Raw genomic sequence first — 26,633 nt, forward strand, 5'->3', positions numbered from 1 at the left:
CGGACGACCATAAAAGCGGACTGTACATATGCTGCAGATTTCCAGACTTTGTAACCCAACGCAATGCAATCAGAGAAACCTACAAGTAAACTTGCAGCTAAACATCTAACACATGGGATTTTGTCAGATTTTATAGAAGCAGATTTTCAATCCAAATGATTAGGTAATCTCAAAGTGATAATAAGGCCGGCGTCACACTGGCGTGTTTTATAGACGTTTGAGAGGCGCAGAAAATACGGATTGCATACGGTACAATGATTCTCTATGGCCCAGCTCCTATCTGCCGTATTTTACGGATCCGTATTTTACGGTCTTGTACGGCCGTAGAAAATCGCAGCATGCTGCGTTTGTCACCGTATTGCGCAAAAAAAATTGCCAATGAAAGTCTATGGGGGTGAGAAAATTACGGATTACACACGGACCAACAGTGTGACTTGCGAGAAATACGCAGCGGTGTTCTATAGAAAAGCCGGTAATTCATTCTTTTGTACAGTAAAATCACACTGACAGGTTAGAATAGAATAGATCAAATAAATGTCTACACATATTATATATATATATATATATAAACTGTCAGTGAGACACATGTAATGTTCCAAGTGTCTGTGTGCAAAATTTTGGGGCTCTAGCTTCTAAAATAAAGGGTTAAATCACGGAAATAATTGGCGTGGCTCCCGCGCAATTTTCTCCGCCAGAGTGGGAAAGCCAGTGACTGAGAGCAGATATTAATAGCCTAGAGAGGGACCATGGTTATAAGACCCCCCCCCTGGCTAAAAACATCTGCCCCCTATCAACAATCCCATACCTTCCATCGTTCTGTCTTGTCCCATGCTGTAAATCCATCTGAAGGGGTTAAATAATTTTACAAGCAGGAGCTCTGCTAATGCAGCTGCCCCTGCCTGTAAAAACTGGAGAATGAATGGGAAGCAGGGGAACGTAGCTACCTAGACTTGCGGTGCTGCGCCCCCTGCTGGTATAACCTCAGATGAACTCGAGCGTGAGAAAATAATCAGAAAAATTCCCACGATAGAGTTCATATGAGTTTATGCCAGCAGGGGGCGCAGCACCGCAAGTCTAGGTAGCTACGTTCCCCTGCTTCCCATTCATTCCCCAGTTTTTACAGGCAGGGGAGGCTGCATTAGCACAGAACTCCTGCTTGTAAAATTATTTAACCCCTTCAGATGGATTTACAGCGTGGGACAAGACTGAATGCCGGAGAGGTATGGGATATTGTTGATTTTTTATTTTAACTTTGCTTCAGGTGACAAGGGTCTTCAATTGGATTGAGAGTATAATAAACTATTACAACACCCTGTGTCTTTATTTCAATAAAATACTTTTTTCCTAATGTGTGTGCACTTTATTAACCATTTACTACTAGTGTTGAGCATTCCGATACCGCAAGTATCGGGTATCGGACGATATTTGCTGTATCGGAATTCCGATACCGAGATCCGATACTTTTGTGATATCGGGAATCGGTATCGGGATCCATATTAATGTGTAAAATAAAGAATAAAAATAAAAAATATTGATATACTCACCTCTCCGACGCAGCCTGGACCTTACTGATGTAACCGGCATCTTCCGTTCCTAAGAATGAGCGCTTGAAAGACCTTAGATGACGTCGCGGCTTGTGATTGGTCGCGTGGCGGTCACGGAAGCTGCCGGTTACATCGGTAAGGTCCAAGCTGCGTCGGAGAGGTGAGTATATCAATATTTTTTATTTTTATTCTTTATTTTACACATTAATATGGATCCCAGGGCCTGAAGGAGAGTTTCCTCTCCTTCAGACCCTGGGAACCATACAGGATACCTTCCGATACTTGGTGTCCCATTGAGTTGTATTGGTATCGGGTATCGGTATCGGCGATATCCGATACTTTTCGGGTATCGGCCGATACTATCCGATACCGATACTTTCAAGTATCGGACGGTATCGCTCAACACTATTTACTACTATTGGATTAATAATGGATAGGTGTCTTATTGACACCTCTCCATTATTAACCTGGCTTAATGTCACCTTACAATAGCAAGGTGACATTAACCCTTTATTACCCCATATCCCACCGCTACACGGGAGTGGGAAGAGAGTGGCTAAGTGCCAGAATAGGCGCATCTTCCAGATGTGCCTTTTCTGGGGTGGCTGGGGGCAGATGTTTTTAGCCGGGGGGGGGGGGGGGGGGAATAACCATGGTCCCTTTCTAGGCTATTAATATCTGCCCTCAGTCACTGGCTTTCCCACTCTGGCGGAGAAAATTGCGCGGGAGCCCACGCCAATTATTTCCGTGATTTAACCCTTTATTTTAACAGCTAGAGCACCAAAATGTTGCACACAGACACGTGGAACATTACTAATGAATATGTTAAAAAATAAGGGATATGAAATGGTTTACTGTATGTAAACCATGTCTCATATCCTGTCGGGTTTGGGAAGGAGATAGCAAAAGCCGGCAATTGAATTACCGGCTTTTATGATATCTAGCGCTGTATTAAATAAATATATATGTATATACTGTATATATATATATATATATATATATATATATATATATATATATATATATGTGTGTGTGTGTCTCACTGACATTATATATATATATACTGTATATATATATATATATATATATATATATATATATATATATATATATATATATATATATATATATATATATATACACTCACCGGCCACTTTATTAGGTACACCATGCTAGTAACGGGTTGGACCCCCTTTTGCCTTCAGAACTGCCTCAATTCTTCGTGGCATAGATTCAACAAGGTGCTGGAAGCATTCCTCAGAGATTTTGGTCCATATTGACATGATGGCATCACACAGTTGCCGCAGATTTGTCGGCTGCACATCCCAAAGATGCTCCATACAAGGCAGGATGGATCCATGCTTTCATGTTGTTTACGCCAAATTCTGACCCTACCATCCGAATGTCGCAGCAGAAATCGAGACTCATCAGACCAAGCAACGTTTTTCCAATCTTCTACTGTCCAATTTCGATGAGCTTGTACAAATTGTAGCCTCAGTTTCCTGTTCTTAGCTGAAAGGAGTGGTACCCGGTGTGGTCTTCTGCTGCTGTAGCCCATCTGCCTCAAAGTTCGACGCACTGTGCGTTCAGAGATGCTCTTAGGCCTACCTTGGTTGTAACGGGTGGCGATTTGAGTCACTGTTGCCTTTCTATCAGCTCGAACCAGTCTGCCCATTCTCCTCTGACCTCTGGCATCAACAAGGCATTTCCGCCCACAGAACTGCCGCTCACTGGATTTTTTTTCTTTTTCGGACCATTCTCTGTAAACCCTAGAGATGGTTGTGCGTGAAAATCCCAGTAGATCAGCAGTTTCTGAAATACTCAGACCAGCCCTTCTGGCACCAACAACCATGCCACGTTCAAAGGCACTCAAATCACCTTTCTTCCCCATACTGATGCTCGGTTTGAACTGCAGGAGATTGTCTTGACCATGTCTACATGCCTAAATGCACTGAGTTGCCGCCATGTGATTGGCTGATTCGAAATTAAGTGTTAACAAGAAGTTGGACAGGTGTACCTAATAAAGTGGCCAGTGAGTGTATATATATATATATATGTTTTCATGAATATATGAGACCATGGATCCATTGTATGTCCGTTTTGCAAGCCGGCGAGAAAATCTCGCTGTACGGATGCCATACGGATTACATACGGAGGATGTCATGCGCAAAATACGCTGACACACCCTGACTACAGATGACATACGGAACACTATTTTGGGAACATTTCTGCGTATTACGCATGTAAACTACGGACCGTATTTCCCTACGCTGAGTGTGACCCCGGCCTTACTCTGAGATAGCTCCATAGAAGAAGCATGAAAACCCCCTATGGTGGGGCCATAAGTATATATACAGATGCTGTTTATTAAAGGGGTATTCCAAATTCAGCATATTAAGCTTATGCAATGGATGATGAAAAGTTACACAATTTAATTAGGGTCTAAGGGGTAACGTTTCTCCTTATGGAGAGTGATATACCAGCTGGCTTGTCAAGGTAAGGAGGCTTATTCGCCGCGCAATGCTCCTCTGGGAAATTAAATATGCAAATTGCCTCTTCTGAGAAAAAGAGGACTTAACTCTATAGCACCACCTGTTAGAAGTAGCGATCCTACAAGTCACAATCAACCGTTTAACGAGTCTTGCAATATGACTTAGGATAAAAGCCAAATCAGTATCTCAATTCGCAGACACCATTATGCATCTGTTTTCTATGGTTTTTAAGAGCTCTGCTTGCTGTCATTGAACTCGCATTGTTTCAGCCCATCCATAAAATATAGCTGACAACTGTGGATCTGCCTTTAAAGGGAACTTGTCACCAGAAAAAAAAACTATTAATCTGCATATATGGGGTTAATCTGCAGGTTACTAGCTTTACTAAGAATGTAAGTCTGCAAGGACAGGGTCCTCTCCCCTCTTCACCAGTCTGTCATTGTAAGTTTGTGTACTGTAAATGATATCTATAACTCTGTAGATAACCCCTTTCTCATGTACAGCATCATGGAATTAATGGTGCTATATAAATAAATATTATTATTATTATTATTACTACTAACCTGCCTGGCACCCACCGGTAGTTGAACACTGCAGGGAGAAAATTAACTGTATTACCTCCGCAGCGCCCCTGTTTCAGTTGCGGGGACAGCGCCGAATCTGCAGGTTAATAAGGTTTTTTTCTGGTGTCAGGTTCCCTTTTAGTTTCTAAAATGCCTCCAGATTCCTTTTAGGGTGCACGCTTCCGATGCCACCCAGAATGCCTGGTATAGAAGCTCACCAGAATGCCAGTCACATGTCCTGTTGAACTGCACTAATGTTTTCAGTGTGCCAGCCACAGATGTTGGGCTCTTCTTTGAAGGCACCCAGGATCGGGGCTGCAGCCACCTGTCAGAAAAAAAAGTAATTAACATGTGACTGATAGATTGCCTGGAGTGCAAAACAAAATATATATATTTACCGTATATCATAGCGAAAGAGTGACAAGTGTGACTGCTACAAGGAAGAGATCATAGCATTAGGTAACGTTAGCAACATGTGTCCTATTCAGTCACAATGAATGTGTCAGAATGTTCTCAGATTAGAATTTGGAATAAAAAAAGTTAAATTTATTAGTAACCACTTACTCTTTGAAGAAGACCGTTCACTAAATTTTTCATGTTGAGCTGGACAAATGTTATAGTGGCTGCAGAATAACAGTTTTTTTTAGTTTGTCTCACCGTTGCAGAGATATAAGCAATCAATATCTGGCAATTAATGAGTTAAGAAAAGTTAACTATAATGGGTGTTTCAGATCTCTTTTTCTCTAGGGGCGTGTACTTCTTCTCCCTGTATGATTCTAACCAATCATAAGCAGGTTGCAACACACTAGAAAAATTACACTCCCTCTCCGCTCCCCCACCCCCCACAAGTTTTTCAGTGTGAGATGTAATGATGCAGCTCTGATATTGTGGTGTAACCTGGTACATAATTATACAGTGCTGGGAAATTAGAGCACAGATTACTCACACTTTTCAGATAAGGTCCATGTGGGGGAGGGAAAGCACAGCTGAGTTAAGCTGTGTCACATTACAAACTCATCTGTCAGCTCTATTTCTCTCATAGCACTGTCAGCACTGCTGTACTGCCTCTTCCCCCCACACTGCCTGTCTGGAAAGGAGTCACACTTATCTCTGTTGTAGTCAAAGCAACTATTGAGTATTACTGACATAAATGTGATTACTGACAGGCAGGCAGTGAGGGGGAAGGAGCAGTACAGCAAAGGTGGCCATGTTATGACAGAAGAAGAGCTGATAGAAGTTTTTGTAATGCGACACATCTAAACTCAGGTGTGCTATTCCTTCCCCCACAGGGACTATCTGAAAGGTATTAGTCATCTGTGCACTAATCTCTGCACTTTCTAATCATGCAGGAAGTTGGACCAGGAGATCAGAGCAGTATCATTACAACTCACACACTGAGAAACCTAAGCTTCTTTTCTCCTGAATGTTGCTGCCTGCTCATGATTGGACAATATCACGCAGGGAGAAGAAGTACACGCCCCCAGTGAAAAATATCTGATAACACCTACTTGGACTTCACTCATTAGGTACCAAATATTTGATTGCTAATATCTCCACAATGGAGAGGTGAAACAAAAAAAAATCAAAAACATTTTGTTGCACTCTGCAGGCACGAGTGCACTGTGTGTTCAGTTCTATATGAAAAATTTGGTGAAAGGTCCTCTTTAAAAGCCGTAATCCCTCATAAATGTAATACATACATGCGTTCATCTAATGTAAAATATTGTCCAGTTTTGTGAAAATAAGCTTTCATATTTTTAATATCTAAACTTAGTCTTAGAGGCAGTTATTCAGCCCAAGCTTAAGGTATAAACTAAGTAAGTAGCCTTGTAGGGAATATAGTTCCTCTAATAAAACGCATATTTACTTTTATGATGGGTACCTTCATTTTGTAGAAAACAAAATTCAAATATGCTAATCAGCCTGCACGGTGCACCCTTGGTGTGGCCAAGATGCTCAGCGCACTGTTCCATCCACTAGTTTTGCATGACATGCCTCCCTCACTGGTGATTGACCGTGCTTCCTCTAAGAAAACCAGTGCTGTCAATCACCAATGAGGAAGGCAGGCCATGCAAAACCAGTGTACTGAGCCTCTTGGCCACACCAAGGGTATACTGAGCACTTTGGTTAGCATATGTGATTATGCTTAATTTTCTACAGAACAGAAGCTGTGATTAGATCACTAAAGTTTCAATTTTTATATCAAACTTTATAACAAACAGATATCCCAAATTATTATTAGTACGACATCTCAAATTTAATGACAGACAACAATAAGAGACAGCATTGTATTGTTAACCAGGTAGCTCAATGTTTGGCTTTTAGGGTATGTGCATATGTTAAGTATGCATTGGCAGGAAAACGCTGTGTAAAAAAGTGAGTTTCTGCAATATTTTTGAAATGCAGTTTTGGCAAAGATGTTTTCCCACTCAGTATGGGTGGAATCTGCAGCAAGAATTGACATGCTGCTTATTTAATTCTGAAAGTTAAAAATAAGCAACGTGTGCATGAGACTTCAGGATTCTCATTCACTTTGCTGGCATCAGGAAACCCTTCAGGTTTTGTGACAAAACTGCGCAGAAACAAAAAAAAGTGACAAATCTGCAACGCGTGCACAGGCCCTTAGAATGGTAGGCCATTATGTATAGTTCCATATTTTAAAGTGTCCACTTGTTAAATGTGGCCCCTGGACTGGCCAGCTGTGACATAAAAAGTAGGTGCAGCAGATACAAAGTCCAACATTGTAAATAAACATACTAATATCACAGCGTACCTCCATGTACGTGACATTACTAGACTTTGTCAGCGAGTTTATCATGCGGAATTCTATGGCCGTTCTCACATAGTGTTCTATCCCAGGGGTGGACACTGACAGTTTGGGGTCCCTGTGCCAAAAAGGAGTTTGGGCCCCCTCCTTTTATGGGAGCAAGATAGAGATCTATAGAGAGCAAAAAAGTAAAGAACAGCATCTCTCTCTATTACTATTATTTACTGTTATTTCTCTCTCTGTCTTATCGCACTCAGACTGGTAATACGACTGTCTGCACCTGCCCTTAGTGTGGTCACTGACAATTCTACCCGAGAACCTTCTTTCAAGGTTACGTAGCCACGAAAAGTCAAACCTATGAGCGGAACATTTTCTAGAAAAACATTATATATAAAATCAGCTTTGATAGATGGGACTTTTGGAGGAGCTACGTCTCCCTGCTGGATTTTTGCCTCCACATTGATGAATATTTCTTATGCCATGTCTCACTTAGTGATTGGAGCCCATTAGGATGAAGCACTGGTGATAGTGGTTGGTAGCTTTATAGCCTTTTAGTTGCTGGGGCCCTTTGAGGTTATTCAGACACTGAAGATAACAAAAGCAAAGCTTACCAGAGGAGTGCATAACCTGTGGAAGGAATTACAGGGAGGGTGCACTTTAGTCAACATGTCAGCACAATTTCTTGGTCTGTGTAGGAGAAATGGGGGAGGGGGCCACATCACTTTTAAGTTTTCCTTAGGTGGGGGATGGTTCATTTATCCTCTAAATGTTGGTGGGAGTCCTGTGGCTGCTGACTTTCCACTGTACAGGGGAATAGCTACCTATGTGTTATATCAATGTGCTCACACACAGAATGTATCACTACATCGGCTATTTTGTAAACATACATTCTATGGAGGCAAGAGATACATTTGTTACAAAACTTAGTTGTCATTAACCAATTCAGAACCATGAGAATGGAAGTATACATTATTACTGCTATAGTCAACATCTGCTTAGAAAACTACCGATATAGGAAATGTCATCAAATGTACTAAAATCAGAATTATACAGTCACAATAATTGCACATATATTGGGTTTAACTATATAAGCAAATTAAGGTTGAACTCAATTGGGCTTATTTACCTAGGGACGTAACTAAGTATTATTCCACCTGCAAAAAAAAGATTCAGCTAGCTGCCCCTCCCCCACTAACTTCAATACATACAAATCCCTGTATATTGACATACACTTCTACTTTTTAGTTCTCTATACCTTTTCTGCCATTTTTTAAGTTGTCTTTATTTTTTATTTTTTTACGTTTTTTGTCCCCAAATTCATCGTTTTTTGTTTCGCCAGTTTTCTAGATTAATTTGTGGCTTTATAACAGCTTTAGTATTTTTGCCTCATTTTCTATACATTTTGCAACTTTTTAAGTGGTCAATTTTTTAAAGGGAACCTGTCACCAGGTTTTTCCCGTATAATCTACAGCCACCAGTTTTCAGCAGAGCAGAGAGAAGTACGCCTGCGCAGGAGCACGATGGGGGACACTGTGTGGATGATGGAGGACCCGTAATCCAAGCTAAGCAAAGGAGGACAGCTATCCTAAGAAGAAAAGAACTTCAGCTCAGTTTCTGCTCCAAAAACTTCTAAGGCCTCTTTCAGATGTCCTTGTCTCCTGTACGTGCTGTGACAGTTTTCACACGTAGACACATAGACTCGGTCAAGTGAATGGGTCTGTGCTCATGTCAGTGTGTGTCCACGGGCAAAATACGCTGACACATCCATTTTTTAATAGCAGCACGAGCTGCAAAATGTCCCACACATACACACTGCTGACACACGGATTACATGTTTTGGCGCCTGAGAAGTAGCAGTACAGTTAGCGCTTTTTCCAGGCGCCGGGTGCTGAAGATGGCTCTCATCATTCTCCCCTGCTGTGCTTGAAATAAATTTAAAAAAACGGTGTGGGTTCCCTTTTATTTTTAATAACCAGCCAGGAAAAGCTGATAGCTGTGGGCTGCAACTCTCAGCTGTCAGCTTCAGCTAGGCAGGTTATCAAGAATAGAAGGGTCACTATGCTGTTTTTTTAAATAAATAATTAACAAAAACATTCTTCAGAATTTGCCCAACAACCCTGACTTACCTACTTTTATAACTAAAATTTGCTCAGCTCACTTCTGCATGGAGAGCGAGGTGGTGGGGGAGGGGACAGTTGATGTCACCTCTACAGTTAATCACAATGGGAAATGAGCCCGATACCTGACAATCTCACACATGTACTGGGACATATTGTGCGCCTGACCCTTCCTAATTGAATACAAAAGCTTCATGCGCAGAACTTGGCAGGTATCAGTAGATGTCAGGTCAGCTGCCCCTCCAACACCTACTGTGCCAGGCCCCCACCACCCAGATTGCCATTGTCATATTGCCATTGTCTTGCCTGCAAACCTAACAGTAGAAAACAATATTTTTTTTCTATACAGTTGTATTAAAAAGTAATTAATTCTCTAGGGGATGTTATTTGTTTTAGGAATCAATATTTGCAACTGGAAACACTAAGCGCAATGTGAATATAGCTTTATATAATCCCTGGTTGATTAGCACAGATTGCAATAATCTTTTCATTAGATAAGAGCCTGGCATGGCAGGTAGTGTGATGACCTGTCTCAGCTGTTCACCTGCCATTGCCTTTGTTTCAGTCCTGGTTTTGTTCTCTTGCTCTGTGCATAATAAAAGGCTCACACAAGTATATAGCCCAGGGCTATCCTTTCTGCTTCTATGCTGCAGACAGATGTGGTTTACATAGGAGACAGGGCACAAAGCAGCAGAACCACCTCTTTCCGGGCCACAAAAGACACATTGCACTGCATAATGTTCAGAACTACTCTGCAGATGTATACATGCACACACACCTATAGAAATATAGAAACATAAGGCACTAGCATTGTAATTAGTGCATGGTAGGTGGGCAGCCTTCATAGCCCTCCATCCTAAGGAATGTAATTACTATGGACCTGGTGCAGGGGAAGTGCACTTTTACCATACACACTGCGAAGAGTGAAAATCAGAAGAACATCCGGAGCATAAATTGCAAACTTTACGGCCGGCGCTGACACATTCAGTGCAGGGAAGCTCTCGGCAGCAGCGCGTGCATATTAGCAGCGCTCTTGCCGAAAGCAGTTTTAACCCTGTGGACGCCGGGGGACGTGACAGACATCAGAATGTGAGTATGTACTGTTTTTTTTTTTTTTTAACTTTTACAATGGTAACCAGGGTAAATATCAGGTTACTAAGCGCGGCCCTGCACTTAGTAACCCGATATTTACCCTGGTTACAAGTGAACACATCGCTGGATCGGCGTCACACACGCCGATCCAGCGATGACAGCGGGTGATCAGCGACCCAAAAAAGGTCCTGATCATTCCCCAACGACCAACGATCTCCCAGCAGGGGCCTGATCGTTGGTCGCTGTCACACATAACGAGATCGTTAGCGGGATCTTTGCTTACGTCACCAAAAGCGTGACGTTGCAACGATATAGTTAACGATATCGTTATGCGTGACTCAGCTTTTACACCAGCAACCAGCAGCCTGGCATTGTTGTGTTGAAAAATGGTCCTACACCAGGGATTATGGTGTGTGGTGGCATGAAGTATGGTACCTGGATGACTCTAGTCTTGATTTAAGTGCACTAACAGCTGGCTGTTACATTGATTTGGTGGAACCAGTAGTGCGGCCATTTCTCCAAAGTGTCCCAAGAACTGTTTCTCAACATGACAATGCCTGGCTGGCTGTTGCTGGAGCAACCTGAGTGGCTTAAGGCTATGTGCACACGTTGCGGATTCGTATGCGGATTTTTACGCACCGTTTTGGCAAATTCCGCAGGTAAAATGCACTGCGTTTTACCTGCCGATTTACCGCAGAATTCCTGCGGTTTCTGTGCGGATTCCTAATGTGGAACAGGTGTAAACCGCTGCAGAATCCGCACAAAGAATTGTCATGCTGTGGAAAATACAACGCAGCGTTTCCGCGCGGTATTTTCCGCACCATGGGCACTGCGGATTTGGTTTTCCATAGGTTTACATGGTACTGAAAACTGCGAATCCGCTGGGATCCACAGCAAAATCCGCAATGTGTGCACATAGCCTAAGGGCTCCTACTCACTTGCCCGAGACTCAGATGAGTCTCGCACAGCAATACCCTTACACTGCACCTGGCACAGAGGAGCGGAGCGTGCGGCTGCATGTATTCCTATGTGGCCGCACGCTCCGATCTGAGTGCCGGGTGCAGAGCCGGGTTTTAAACTTGCGAGACTCATCCAAGTTGCTCGCAAGTGAGTAGGAGCCCTCAGTGTGCTACCATGGCAGGCAGCATCTGCCATCGAGCACATCTGGGACGTCATTAGTTGTCAATTGCACAGGAGCTGCCAGCAGCGGATCTTGATGATTTTCCCCAAACTCATTTTGTGAGGATTACTAACCTCAGTGATGGCAGCCAAGGCTGTAAGTGCGGGGATTTCTGCATGTGCAACTCATACTCTATGGTAAATAAATCAAATTGTTTTGATCATTTTTTTTTTCATCATTTGCAGATCACTCACATGGCTATCCATTCTGTGAAAAAATAAATACATCAAAACAGAAAAAATAAATTATATACATATATTCAAAAAAGCAGGCAGCACACTATAGGAATATCTTAAAGGGAACCTGTCACCTGAATTTGGAGGGGCCTTTTTTCGGTCCGATGGGCGGTGTTTTCGGGTGTTTTATTCACCCCTTCCTTTCCCGCTGGCCACAATATCGTCTTGAAGTTGATTCGCTTTCCTTCGTAGAACACGCCTGCGCAAGGCAATCTTGCCTTGCGCACGCACAGTATGCTTTGCCCAACTGCGGGCAAAGCCGAAAAGCATTAGTGCGCATGCGCCGGCGCACTATGTCCCGGAACACAGCGAAATACTTCCGGGACATAGTGCGGCGGCGCATGCGCACTAATGCTTTTCGGCTTTGCCCACAGTTGGGCAAAGCATACTGCGCGTGCGCAAGGCAAGATTGCCTTGCGCAGGCGTGTTCTACGTAGGAAAGCGAATCAACTTCAAGACGATATTGTGGCCAGCGGGAAAGGAAGGGGTGAATAAAACACCCGAAAACACCGCCCATCGGACCGAAAAAAGGCCCCTCCAAATTCAGGTGACAGGTTCCCTTTAAAAATGAACAAACTTTTAAGGAGTTTGTATGTTCTCCCCGTGTTTGCGTCGGGACAGCGATGATAATGTGCTGCGGAATATGTTAGCGCTATATACAAATAGAGATTATTATTATTAATTTACCATGTGTGCAAAAAAAGCAAAGTTTCAGCTCCAAGGAGCCTTTATCAAGCAAATGCCTGCCTTTTTGTACTTATATTATTAGATTACCGGCCTGTAACCTACAGGCTGGCACCTATAGTCTGCTTTAGCTCGTGCTGCCTCATATTTTGTATAATATATATATATATATATATATATATATATATATATATATATATATATATAATATGTATGGTATGAATAAAATAAAGTGTGTGTGTAATATAGATAGATAGATGTACACACATCAATAAAATGAATATATATATATATATATATATATATATATATATATATATATACACACATACGCATCAATAATATATATTGTGTGAATTAAGACATTGAAATAATAAAAAAAAAAATATATATATATATATATATATATATCTCCATAGATACTGCTGTGTAGCCCACCTGCCCCGTGCTCCCCCCAGGCCGCAGGTCCCCACCCGCTGTGACGTCACTGAGTTTAAATCCCCGGCGCCGAGTGTGGACAAAGGCTGCCGAGCTCGGAGTGCGCAGATTGCGGCTCTGTAATTGGGGCAGGAGTCCCTCCCTTCCTCCCTGAATGCTCTGTGCAGCTGATCTTTGATAACAGCACAAGGAGCAGCGCAGGCTGAGAATCTGCAATCTCCTCTCATTGTCCGAGTGCTGGCATCCGGAAAGTGATTGTTCAGACTGTGACATCCAGGATCCAATTACTCCCAAGCTCTGATTGGCTGCTCAGCCCCTGGGGTCTGCTGGCCGCTCAGCTCTGGACTCATGCTCTGCTCTTCAGGCTGCAGTCTTGCCGTTCCTGGATACATGACCGAGGAGTTCTAGAAGAAGGACTGATCAGATCCGGCTTCCATCATCCATCCATCCAGGTGTGATTCGCTTCACCATGAGGGCACAATCTCCAGCTCATCTCCGATGTGATCGTGCATGGGTGAACAGATTGCTGGAGGTGACCACAGCAAGCCTGCAGGAGCTCCATGTAATGAGACAACAGGTAGAGGAGAAGGTTAGGGGGGTCCTGGAGAGGCAGGAAAGTTCAGAGGAAGGGGAACAGCCCAAAAGGCAAAGTGGTAAAAGGAAGAACCTGGACCTGGATCAGACAAGATGTAGAAGTTTAGAGCTGGAGAACATTCAGGAGGAGGTTCTTGTCAGACTGAGAAGATGTAAGCTAGAAAACTTTCAAGAGATGAGTCCTCCAGAGGATCTCAAACAAAACGGTCCAGAATCCAGTGGCTTCAAACAAGATCTGGTAGAAAGTTCTCCAGCCAAAGTTCATACAAGAAAAGTAGCCCAGTGGAGAATGGATCCACAAGCTTCAAGGAGACAAGTCCAAGAACTATCTGATATTGTCATCAGCAACCAACCCTGTCCATACCAGCCATCTACATGGACCAGAACAGATGGTCAAGAACCAGACCAGTCTGAACATCACATGGAGCAAAGCGACGACCGAGAGGTGAGTCCACCTGTAGCTGGAGGATGACCACCCTGACGCTTAAACTATAAGCTGTATATATACATCTATCGCGTTATACATAGTGATGGCCCAAGAGCTTGCACTCTACAGAGGTGACACAGTAGCAGAAATGTACAGGAAATGTTTATATCCTCCAATGCACTTTTAGGAAGGTCACAATCCAATCCTCTAAGTATCTGTATCTGACTATTTGTATAAGAGCTGTATGTTTGTGTAAGGTGTGTGCAGAGACTTTGCCTAATTACAGGACAAAGTCTTCCTATCACTCAGGGTTAGCAGGTGGCACTTGCAATCCTTGACTACCATGGCTTTCCAAGACCTACACTTGCACCAGGTGTTTGAGGAATCCTGGTCGATCCATTCTAGTTTTCCATGAATGTAAAAATAAATCCTAATTTCACTACATAGACCCCCGATTCATTAAGATTGGTGTCTAGTACCCTAGTTTTAATGAAGGTACAGCTGAATTAGGATGTGCCAAATAAAGAATTGAGCGCCTCTTAATGAATTTGGGTCATCTTTTGTACCACCGCCAGAAATCTTCACTGCACAGAGGACTAGCGTGCGTTTTTGTCATAATTTATACCACTTTCGTGGCTTGAATTATGATAAATTGGTCAGGGGTGCTTGGCGCTGACCCTTTCTGCCTGAGCTCCAACCACTTTTCAAAAAGTTGACTGGTCTAAAAATCGCCAAAAATAGTCTGAAGCGTTTTACACCAGAATGGTATCAAAAACGTAATGAATTGGGGCCAGTGTCAATTTCACAGGAAGCCATTGAATCTAGCCATCCAGTTTCTACGTCATTGTTTGGCTTTAAGGGTTATCGCCACAGAGGCAAGGTGGTTGTTGGGTCTTTTTTTTTTTTTTTTTTTTTTCTACCCTCAACTGTTTGCAGCTGTCTAAATGAACAGTGCCTAGTTTAGGCTACGTTCACATTAGCGTTAAGCTAATTTGCGTCGGGTTTGCGTCGGCGACGCAGCGGCGACGCATGCGTCATGCGCCCCTATACTTAACATGGGGGACGCATGCGTTTTTTTGTGTTGCGTTGTGCGACACTTGCGTCTTTTTTGCCGCAAGCGTCGGACCAAGAAAACGCAGCAAGTTGCATTTTTCTTGCGTCCGATTTTCGGCAAAAACCGACGCATGCGTCGCAAAACGCAGCGTTTTTGCGTGCGTTTTGCCGCGTTTTTGCGTGCGTTGTGCGTTGCGTCGCCGACGCAGCGGCGCACAACGCTAGTGTGAACTTAGCCTTAGAGAAGTTTCCTTCAGGATCTTCTTCAAAGAAGTGTTGTGCTCTTTTATTTCCCACAAGGTGTTTTCTGGGGGAAAAAAAAAACAAACTTTTTCATTAAAGACTCGGTTCTTGAAAGGAATTTAGAGATGTCTGCTAAGAAAAAAAAAAGTGCACATACCAGTAACCTGGAAACCCAGTGCCCTTCCCACTGAACTAACTTCATGTAAAGAGTAACATTAGACCGCAGTCAGAAGCCTTGCAATCGGCCATATCTGATCTCTTGCTTTGCACTGCAGAGGGGCAGACACCCCGAAACACGTGTGTGCAAATATATATTCTGGCTTGGTTTTTATCCTAAGTAATATGTCCAGGTCCGTTAGAGGGTCTATATTTTTAGGATCGCTACTTCCAGTAGGTGACGGTAGAGTAAAAGTCCTCTTGCTCTCTGAAGAGACAATTTGGGTGTTTAACGTCCTATGAAAATGCGTTTTAAAAATAAACAGGTTTTGTTTTTGTTTGTTTTTTTTCTTTTTCCTCTGTATACACTTGAAGCATTATTTATTTTTTTTGCATACTACATACGAATTGCCATTTAGCAGACCCTATACACTGTAATAGTCTCCATGCTGTAGACTGTTGCTTCTCTAAGGTATATACTTGAAGGAGCCTCATGTAGGCAAATATGTCCCTGTAAACTTTTAACATTTTGGGGTTGTCATTCTAATGAATGGCAGTTAATATAATTAATGGATATACAATATCTGCTGCAACATTTTGCCCCACACAGAGTGGTCCCGAGCAGAGTGCGAGACTGCACAGGATGCCAATTCTGTATATCCGTTCTAAACTGAACAGACAAATGGAAATCATAAAGTGACATGTGAGCAGAGCCTGAGGCTTGAGTCTCTGGACCTAAACAAGTGTCCATTTATTGGACAGAAATATTGACATCTGGGATGGAATTGAAATGATAAATTAGTGTTTTATTTATTTATTTTTTTAGTGGTTTTAGGAACAAATAAATTTTGTGTCTTGAAATTTGTATTTTGCTATTTGTGTGACCTGATCAGGAGAAAGTTGTACTACTTTTAATGATCAGAGAGTTGAATTGCAACTCTGCCAAGGATCACGCTACTAAAGTCATACTCTTACTTTTGCCTTGGTCTAGTTTATGAATCTTGAAATACTTGTACAGTAGTTCTTTGCTTTCTTGGCTCACTCTCTCACATTTTGCAAAATATGGCGCCATCCAGTGGCCAAAGTCTCTTGAATGTTCTAGTGCTATGTACAATTGACTTCTTCCATTGCCTACATATTCTACAGAGCTGTATAGACTGTAATGTTTCATGTCGGTGGCCGTCCTCAGTCCTTTCACCATTCCCGTAGTAAGAAAGAACCGTCAATTGAACAGTGATCCTTAGTAATGTCCTACTATCACTGTTCTCTACGCAGTCAGACCATATTTGCAGCCTATAACCGGTGTGCGCTGTTAATGACTTGAGACTTCAGGTTTGCAGACATAACGCAGCTATCCAAATTATCAGAAAACATGTTGATCAATGTTTTATCTTCCTCACCAATTTCCTCTCTTCTCCAGCCACCACTTCCCACTGAACCTCCATCATTGCGCAGAATTGGATCTGGATCTATGGCGCCGCGACTAAGATTGGGAAGTTCTGGAGTTACGACCGATCTTCTGTTTTCAAGGAGGATGAGTGGGAACTGTATGTCGGCTCATAGCTCAGGTACTGGAAATACGCTGCTGTTTTACAGTCTGTTTCTGATGATTCTTCCCTAATTAGCTTGATTTCTGGCATAGTTCAATGTGAGAGGAGCTCTGACTCCAGTTAGATAAATCTCTGCATTAGCCCAGTTTTACATGTCTCTGAAACACGCACTGTGCGCCAATTTGAAGACCTGGCCACCGGCCTTGGACCGTGTGCACCATAGACCATACACAGACCCATTATAGCCAGTGCACATGTGAGGAGATGGATGTATTGCCCGCGTTTCCCACTTGAAGAACAAGTATGTTACCATAGTGTGAATTGTGCTATACATTAATAATGTGGGTTGTTTGACAGTAGAGAAAGTAAAGTGTTAATGGTTGGGACTAGCCCACCATGGAAGGGGCCAGACTTAAGGGACAGATACAGCTTCCTGCCAAAAAGGGCCCAGAGTGCGTAGAAAGAAAACTTAAGGTCTAGTGTGAGCAATGATGCGGGTGTCCATAACGAGAGTAGGCAGGGGAGGATAGCGAGAGCCTAGCAGAGAGTAAGGCTATGTGCACACGTTGCGGGTCCGCAGCAGCTTTCCATGCGTTTACAGTACAATGTAAACCTATGGAAAACGCAATCCACAGTGCCCATGCTGCAGAAAAAAACACGTGGAAACGCTGCGGGTTACATTCCGCAGCATGTCAATTCTTTGTGCGGATTCCGCAGCAGTTTACACCTGCTCCATAATAGGAATCCGCAGGTGGAATCTGCACATATTCCGCATAAAAACCGCGGTAAATCCACAGGTAAAACGCAGTGCCTTTTACCTGCGGATTTATGAAATCCGCTGTGAATCCGCAGCCCTCAAAAATACGTGTGCACATACCCTTAGGGAGAAGTGACTGAAGCATCATGATCGATCAGAGACGGGTCCTGGGTCAGGATGCCCAGCAGTATGGCCCAGACTTTATAACTCTGACAGGTATCGGGAAAAGACAGGACAGAGCACTTAAGATGAAGAGTGCCCCGGGGCGGGAGTTCCAGAACATAACTACCAGCCATACTGGCAAAATGGCTCCCTAGTGGGGAAGAAGGCGCAGACATGTGAGTTGGGAACATGACTCTTGCTGGCTGGGGTGAAGTAGACCGGAATGGTGAAAAACGAGTGAGGAAATGACTGGAACGGTGTAGAAAATGCTCCATATTGTAACGGAAGCATTCATGTTTTGTACCCGCTATCTATTGTATACAGGGGTGGATTAAGGGTAGCCAGGGCCCCGGGCTGTTCAGACACTGTGGGCCCCCCGGTCATGTGATGGGGTCATCATATATCTGAACCAGATTGTTCCAGAAAAATAGTTACTGTGTGAAACTAACCTGTAAAACATCCATTGATCTAGTCAATTTACCCTTCAGTTAGGAAGAAAAAAAAACAAAACACAATACTATCACCATAATCACCACACTCGCCACAGCTAAACAAACCTACTTCTCATCTCTCATATCCTCCCTGTCTCACAACCCTAAACAGTTATTCAACACCTTCAATTCTCTCCTCCATCCCCCAGCACCTCCTCCCTCCCCACTTATCTCAGCTGAAGACTTTGCCTCATTTTTCAAGCAGAAGATTGATAACATCAGAGACAGTTTTGGTCAACAACCCCAGAGCCCTTCCTCCCGACTTCCCAGCCCTCCACCTTCAAATCCAACTTCTACACCATTACAGAAGATCATCTCTCCACTCTACTCTCAAGATTGCATCTCACCACCTGTGCACTTGACCCGCTCCCATCCCACTTCATCCCAAACCTCACCACAGTCTTCATCCCAACCCTAACCCATCTCTTCAACCTATCACTAACAACTGGTGTTTTCCCCTCAAGCTTTAAACATGCCTCAATCACACCTATCCTCAAAAAGCCTTCTCTTGACCCATCCTCTGTATCTAGCTATCGCCCTATATCACTTCTCCCTTATGCCTCCAAACTACTGGAACAACACGTCTACCTTGAACTGTCCTCCCATCTCTCTTCTTGCTCCCTCTTTGACCGCTTACAATCTGGCTTCCGGTCACACCACTCCACTGAAACTGCCCTAACTAAGGTCACCAATGACCTCTTAACTGCCAAGAGCAAACGACACTACTCTATCCTCCTCCTCGACCTGTCGGCTGCCTTTGACACAGTGGACCATTCCCTATTATTACAGGCCCTCTCATCCCTTGGCATCACAGACTTTGCCCTATCCTGGATCTCATCATACCTAACAGACCGGACATTCAGCGTCTGCCACTCACACACCACCTCCTCACCTCGCCCCCTATCTGTCGGAGTCCCACAAGGTTCAGTCCTTGGGCCCCTGCTCTTCTCCATTTACACCTTTGGCCTGGGACAGCTCATAGAATCTCATGGCTTCCAGTATCACGTCTATGCTGATGACACACAGATCTACATCTCTGGACCAGATATCACCTCCCTACTAACCAGAATCCCTCAATGTCTGTCCACTATTTCATCCTTCTTCTCCGCTAGATTTCTGAAACTTAACATGGACAAAACAGAATTCATCATCTTTCCCCCATCTCACGCGATCCCCCAACGAACCTATCCATTACAGTGCATGGTTGCCCACTCTCCCCAGTCCCACAAGCTCGCTGCCTCGGGGTAATCCTTGATGCTGATCTCTCCTTCAAACCACATATCCAAGCCCTTTCCACTTCCTGCCGACTTCAACTCAAAAATATTTCACGAATCCGTACATTCCTCAACCAAGAATCTGCAAAAACCCTAGTACATGCCCTCATCATCTCTTGCCTTGACTACTGCAACCTCCTGCTCTGTGGCCTCCCCTCGAACACTCTCGCACCCCTCCAATTTATTCTAAACTCTGCTGCCCGACTAATCCACCTGTCTCCCCGCTATTCCCCGGCCTCTCCCCTCTGTCAATCCCTCACTGGCTCCCCATTACCAAGAGACTCCAGTACAAAACCCTAACCATGACGTACAAAGCCATCCACAACCTGTCTCCTCCATACATCTGTGACCTCGTCTCCCAGTACTTGCCTACACGCAACCTCCGATCCTCACAAGATCTCCTTCTCTACTCCCCTCTTATCTTCTCTTCCCACAATCGCATACAAGATTTCTCTCGCGTATCACCCCTACTCTGGAACCCTCTACCACAACACATCAGACTCTCGCCTACCATCGAAACCTTCAAAAAGAGCCTGAAGACCCACCTCTTCCGACAAGCCTACAACCTGCAGTAACCACCGATCAACCAAACCGCTGCATAACCAGCTCTATCCTCACCTACTGTATTCTCACCCATCCCTTGTAGATTGTGAGCCTTCGCGGGCAGGGTCCTCTCTCCTCCTGTACCAGTTATGACTTGTATTGTTTAAGATTATTGTACTTGTTTTTATTATGTATACCCCTCCTCACATGTAAAGCGCCATGGAATAAATGGCGCTATAACAATAAATAATGAGTGCCAGTATTCACAGGAGATCTGTACTTAGCATGCAGTGTCTGTGTAGAGGTTATACAGTGATCACTGGTGACATTATACACAGGACCTCAGTATATAGTATACAGTGTATAGTGTCAGTGTGTAGGTAACACTGACTCACCAGTGACGTCTCTAGGTGAAGTCCTTCATCTTTCATCCAGCACAGACCGCCGTCGCTTCATCCAGCCAGGGCTCATCTCTGCAGGAAATAACAGTTATCTCGAGCTCCGCTTGCAGAACACATTACTTAATTTTTCCCAGCTTCTACATTACACCACATGAAGAAAAAGAGGCGACATAGTGTCACTCTACACAGTAACAGGACCGCCCCCCCATTTAAAACAGTGTCCTCAAAAAATAAAATAAATACATCACTGCAGTAAAAATATCCCTTAATTGGCCCCTATGGTAATAATATCCCCCATCCTGGCCCCCGTGTGTCTCATTCCTGGCTCCAGCCATATGTTCTCGCATCCTGCCCTCATGAGTATCCATTCTGCCCCATATGATCCTGCACGATCTGTCTCCAATCCTGTCCCATGTCTTTCATTCTGCCCTGTGTCTCCAATCATGCCCCATGGATCGCCCCCGTAGGGCAGTGGGGTACTCGGTACCGGGTCCTTCGGTTCTCAAGGGGATGTCACGGTGGCTGACCCGGTCCGTGCCCCTAGGGACGTCCGTTGTAAAAGGGGGGGGGGGGAGGTCTTTAAAGGGGAAATGCTCGTGATGCCACCTGTGGTATTCGGTCAAGGCGACCGACGCTGCTTAGGGGTCCACTGGGGTGATGGTATGGCAGCTAGATGGTATACCTTCCCACAGGTGAAGTATGTCCCCAAGGCTTCCCAGTGGTGTAGGTGGTGGATGGTGTGAGGCACAGTGAAGAACGAGGACACAAGGTTGCAGTCTCTTTACCGTTTTACTGTAGACTTCAGCATCCACAGTCCAGAGCACAGACCACAGGGCAGGCAGAGTCCGGCCGGTCTGAAGGCAAATCCAGAGTCCCCTTATCCAGGTGGAAATCAGTAGCCTTCCTCTAGTGCCTGGGTGTTGTAGTACCTTACTGCTGAGCCTCTCATAAGGTGCTCACAACTGTTGTAGATGTTCTAGATGTTATGTCTCTTTCTCTGTCCCCCTGATGGAAAGGACAAACCCGTATGACTGATGGCCTGAGGCGTTTTACAGGGACTCTAGCACGCCCCAGCCCCCACAAGTTGCCACCGTGCCTCCTAGGTATAGGGCGGATCAGTAACTTGAAATTAGCTGTCCCGCGGGTCTCTGGAGCAAGGCATAAAGGACTGTTGCTCCCTCGGTGTTCCGGCTACCAGATCCTGCGCCTCAGGAGGCAGCCTGTACAGGGCAGAACTCATTCTGGTTTCCTCTCCTTTTGCTGTGACTTCTTTTCTCACGTTCTACAATACAGTTCTCTGTTTGTGTCCTTTCTTAGGGGCTGCCGCACGTCGGGCAGGCGCAGCTCTGTGTTCTGTCTAGGCCTCTGACAGGATCCCACCCCTGTCAGGGACCAACTACCTGAGCTCAGCTAGCAGCTTCTGAGTCAAGCTCAGCCAGCTTCTTTCTGCCTTCTGCCTAACTTCCTATCCAGACCACCAGTTTTACCTAATGTGAAGAGTGCCCTAATAATAAATAGGAGCATAGCTCCCCCTGGTGGACTGGAGTATGAAATGTGTTGTATGTTTGTGGTTACCTGGTGAAGAGATCTCCTTTATTGCCTTCAGACGTTACATCACTCTCCCCTAGAGGAGAATGATATTACTGCAATGACCAGGACCCTGGGGCGCTGCACCCCGTATCTACATTCTGCCCCCAGTGTGTCCAGCATCTCTGCCCCCAGTGAGTCCAGCCTTTCTGCAATTTAAAAAAAAAAAACAAAAGAAAAAAAACAAACCTAGTTCTCCTCACCTGTCCGCGCTCCTTCGGGGAAGCTCCCTCCAGCAGCGCGCACTTGCCGGCAACTGACAATGACATCAGACGCCGGTGACGTGCGCGCAGCGGCTGACTTCAGCTGCCAGCCTCCAATTGGCTTGTGGCTGTTAACTATTGAAGTGCGGGCGTGCGCCCACACGTCAATAGCGTTAAACTACCGCAGCGCCGGTAGGGGCCAGATGCGGGCCCCCTCTGCCAACTGGGCCCATACGCCAGTCAGGGCAGTAATGCCCTGATGGCGGCAGTCAATCTGAGCGGTAGCCTAGGGCCCCACCACATCACTGGTCTCTGGGCTACCGCCCAGATTGACCTCATTATAATCCGCCACTGACTGTATATAATCCCATAGTTATTGTTTTGGAAAAGATTTATTTTTGACAGGTGGTCTCCCTCATTGAATTGTGCAATACCTGGTCCTGTTACATGCGGCCTGCACAGGTGTAGCGCCCCCACAGCACAAGTCCACACACGCAGCCAGGACCTCTACCTTCCTGTAACGTGCATGTTTTTTTCTTTATAACGTATCACGGCATGTCCTGTTGCAGTGCACGCATAGATCAGTGACCGGCCTGACTGTGGGTCTCCTGAACCAAGCTTGGAATAGAATCCCAGCATGTGCTCGTCTCTCCCATGTGTCTGGTGAGACTTACGTATTCAAGTCTCAGCACAAAGAAAAAAACACATCATACGGCATCACAATCTTTGCATCTATTTATTTTATTCAGATATATTGATTAAAAAAAAAAATAAAAAATATAGATAGAGCGGTTAGTCCAAAAAATTGATGTTAAATACTTCTAAGTCCGAAAAACAAAAGTATTCTAACTAAGGGCTCATGCACGTGGCCATATTTTTGGTCTGAGTGTGATCCAACAAAACATAGGATCGCAGTCTGACTAGTATTCTTTTATGGGGCTGTGCAAATATCAATATATAATTTTATTTATTTTTTTCCCCTGAGAAATTGCTACATGCCCTTGCATTCAGATCACATTTGGCCGTGCAAGTCAATGAGTCTGTGGAAAACATCAGACTGCACTTGGATGATATCTGAGTGCAGTCTGATTTCCACGGGCTTACAGAATGGAGACTTTTATTTATTTTTCCCTCCCTCTTCTCATATGAGCAAATAAGATCTCATTATGCTCACACTTTGATCAGAATTTGATCTGCATAATTGACACTATTCCCTTGGATGAGAGAATACATGGTCGTCTGCACCTGGTCTTGAAGTGATACCGTTTAGGCTATGTTCACACTTAGAATGGTCCTCTGCGGATTTTTCCACAGCGGATTTTATAAATCCGCAGGGCAAAAACACTGCGTTTTTCCTGTGGATTTACAACAGTTTTTGTGCGGATTCCACTGCGGTTTTCTATTATGGAGCAGGTGTAAACCGCTGCGGATTTCGCACAAACAATGGACATGCTGTGGAATGTAAACCGCTGCGTTTCCGCGCATTTTTTTTCCGCAGCATGGGCACAGCGTTTTCTGTTTTCTTAACACAACGAAGACTCTACTAGCGCACGAGCCTGCTCAGATATCACCTTATCCCAGCATGCTCGCTCATCAATAATAGTTATATATTATAGTTAACAACATAAAAAATAATAATAATTATAGTGAAGTGCAGCATGCATTAACTCATTTTGCTTTTTCTGTCCTGCAGGTTTCTATGAGACAAGTGACCTAGACTCCACATCATCGTCTTGCTCTTCCCTCTGCAGTGACATCTCTTGTCACACTTCTGTTTCCTTGATGTCACCGCATAGGAGCTCTGTGATGAGACCCAGGTCTATAGATTGTAGTCTGGAAAGGAGAAAGGAGCTACATGGTGGAATGGCACCGGCGAAGAGGCCAATGTCTGCAGGTAATGGATAGCAGGAACATATCAGCCTGTGCATCATTTTGTGCACTTTAAAGCACAAGCCATGACCCATATAGATGCAATATTGCATTCACATGTCTGTATTTGTGCTGCGATCCTTGGGCCGACCGCACCTTGACCTGAACGAACAGCATCGTAGACTGATATGGGTCAGGAAACCAGCGGTCAGGCTTAGTATTGCATATTGTTTAAGAAGGGGGGCTATATAGTAAAGCCCTTATTGGACATGAAAAATGTATTCACATGCAGCAAAAAAAAGCATTAAAAATCCAGTTTTGGTGTTACATGGCAACTTTTGCTGTGACCCAATGTACAACTGATGATTCTACATTGCAACGTAATAAAAGTGAATATGGCCGTGATATTAAAGACCCAGCAACTTTAGGGTCGCAACGTGACTGCCCACACTTGGTTGACAGGTGTAGTCTCGGCCTTAGGGTAAGTTCACACAGGGCTTTTTTTGCTTCAGTTTTTTTTATTTTTTATGGTAATTTTCACAATACCAGCAAAGCCTATGAGTTTTCAGAAATCTCATGCACACACACTTGTTTTTATTTGTGTGTGTGATCAGTATTTTGTTCTTTGCTGCGTTTTGTTTTGGACATAGAGCATGTCACTTCTTTCAGCGTTTTTTGCTGTTTTTTCACCCATTGACTTGAATGGGTGTTGCAAAAATGCAGGTATCATTATTTGCTGCGTTTTTTGCTGCTGAAAATCCAAGGACATTAGCATGGACAAACAGGGAAAAAAAAAAAAGCACTAAAAAACGCACCTAAACCTGCGTTTTTGACGCAGCTTTTTTCCTGCCTAGATCAGTTGTGTTTTTTTTTTTTTTTTTTTGTTGCAGCAAAACCTGATCATCTTGCCAGGAAAGAAGCTGCGTCAAAAACGCAGGTTTAGGTGCATTTTTTTGTTGTGTTTTTTTTATGCACTTTTTTTCTTTGTCCATGCTAATGTCCTTAGATTTTCAGCAGCAAAAACGCAGCAAATAATGATACCTGCATTTTTTTTCAACACCCATTCAAGTCAATGAGTGAAAAAACGCAGCAAAAAATGCACCTAAACCTGAGTTTTTGATGCAGCTTCTTTCCTGCCAAGATGGATCAGGTTTTGCTGCAGAAAAAAAAGCAGCAAAAACGCCCTGTGTGAACTTACCCTTATTCTTTAGTGTCTTGTAATGAGTTCAGATTGGGGACTACTATATAATTCCATACTTGTGTTTTTTTTTTAAGTATTCTGGTATTTTCTATCCATAGGGGCTCTGGACGGTTATTTCTTACGATCATCTTCTCGATTTGATCTCGCCCAAGCTTATGATGTGTCTCCTTGTGACTATCCATTCTCTGGCACTCCTCCACTCTGCGCAATCCAGCAGCGGCGAAAAACTGAACGATATATTTGCAAGTTAGCCTTGAAATTCCGCTGCAAGCCAGGAGGGTCTAATGTGCGCCCGGATCTTGGCCCACCGACTCCCAGACGTCATGCTCAGCCCTATCACGTTTCTGTTAGCCATGTCAGTTGCCCTTCTTCGCCTCAAGCCACTTCACTATCTTCCAGCCTGGTGGACGTCCGCAAACACTCTGCTGGGTCTTGGGGACGATTTCTTAGCCGTGTAATGCTTAAGAAGGACTCCAGGATTGCAGCCTCAGAGTTAAATCTTGAACAGTATGGGAAACGCTCGCAAGATCCCTTGCGAAGTCAATCGATGGCGGAAGGACCGCTCCTGCGGGCAAAATCATTCCGTGATTTGCTGTCCGTCAACCCCTTCAAGAAGAGCCAGAGGGGGTTGAACAAAGTGTGGTAGCTTTATTTTCAGTGACCCACACAGGCCTTTAAATAGTTTTGTTATATGTAAATATATATATAAATGGTTTATACTCTAATTAAACAAAGTATAATGGTAAAAACTTCATTAAATTTTTTTTTTATCGCTCCAACCAGCAAATCTTTTAAAGCTTTAAGGCTCTTTTCACACTTCCATCTTTTAGAATCAGTCACAATCCGTCAGTGTTGAAAAGACGGATCCTGTGCAGATTGTAAAAAAAAACAAAAACGGATGCACTGGATCCTGTTTTGGCGGATCCGTCGATGCTGCAGGAAAAATGGATTTGCAGTCATTTGACGGACAGCAACGGATCCTGCACCCATAGCCTTCCATTCTAGCCAA

At 44.1% G+C, this 26,633-nt stretch overlaps 2 protein-coding genes across 3 annotated transcripts in view; one reads left to right on the forward strand and one right to left on the reverse strand.

Annotated features, from left to right (window-relative positions):
- The window catches only part of LOC143806728 (microtubule-associated protein 1 light chain 3 alpha-like), a 70,222-nt gene extending 56,947 nt beyond the window's left edge, over positions 1 to 13,275 (reverse strand). Inside the window, exons 1-3 of one of the 2 annotated variants that reach the window (XM_077287555.1) lie at positions 13,149 to 13,275; positions 11,830 to 11,962; positions 4,818 to 4,924 (exon numbers count right to left, since the gene is read on the reverse strand). In XM_077287555.1, the coding sequence (XP_077143670.1) occupies positions 4,818 to 4,924; positions 11,830 to 11,873 (151 nt within the window). In that variant the 5' untranslated portion in view covers positions 11,874 to 11,962; positions 13,149 to 13,275. Of the gene's footprint in view, positions 1 to 4,817; positions 4,925 to 11,829; positions 11,963 to 13,113 lie in introns of both variants that reach the window. The other variant, XM_077287554.1, reaches the window with a different exon arrangement.
- Positions 13,276 to 13,330: 55 nt separating this feature from the next.
- Positions 13,331 to 26,373, forward strand: LOC143806726 (uncharacterized). The gene is made up of 4 exons (XM_077287551.1): positions 13,331 to 14,152; positions 17,007 to 17,154; positions 24,248 to 24,448; positions 25,723 to 26,373. Exons 1-4 carry the CDS (start codon positions 13,583 to 13,585, stop codon positions 26,268 to 26,270), a joined length of 1,467 nt encoding a protein of 488 aa, XP_077143666.1. The 5' UTR covers positions 13,331 to 13,582; the 3' UTR covers positions 26,271 to 26,373.
- Positions 26,374 to 26,633: the final 260 nt, after the last annotated feature.

The sequence above is a fragment of the Ranitomeya variabilis genome, chromosome 2, assembly GCF_051348905.1.
Source record: "Ranitomeya variabilis isolate aRanVar5 chromosome 2, aRanVar5.hap1, whole genome shotgun sequence".
Taxonomy (NCBI): domain Eukaryota; kingdom Metazoa; phylum Chordata; class Amphibia; order Anura; family Dendrobatidae; genus Ranitomeya; species Ranitomeya variabilis.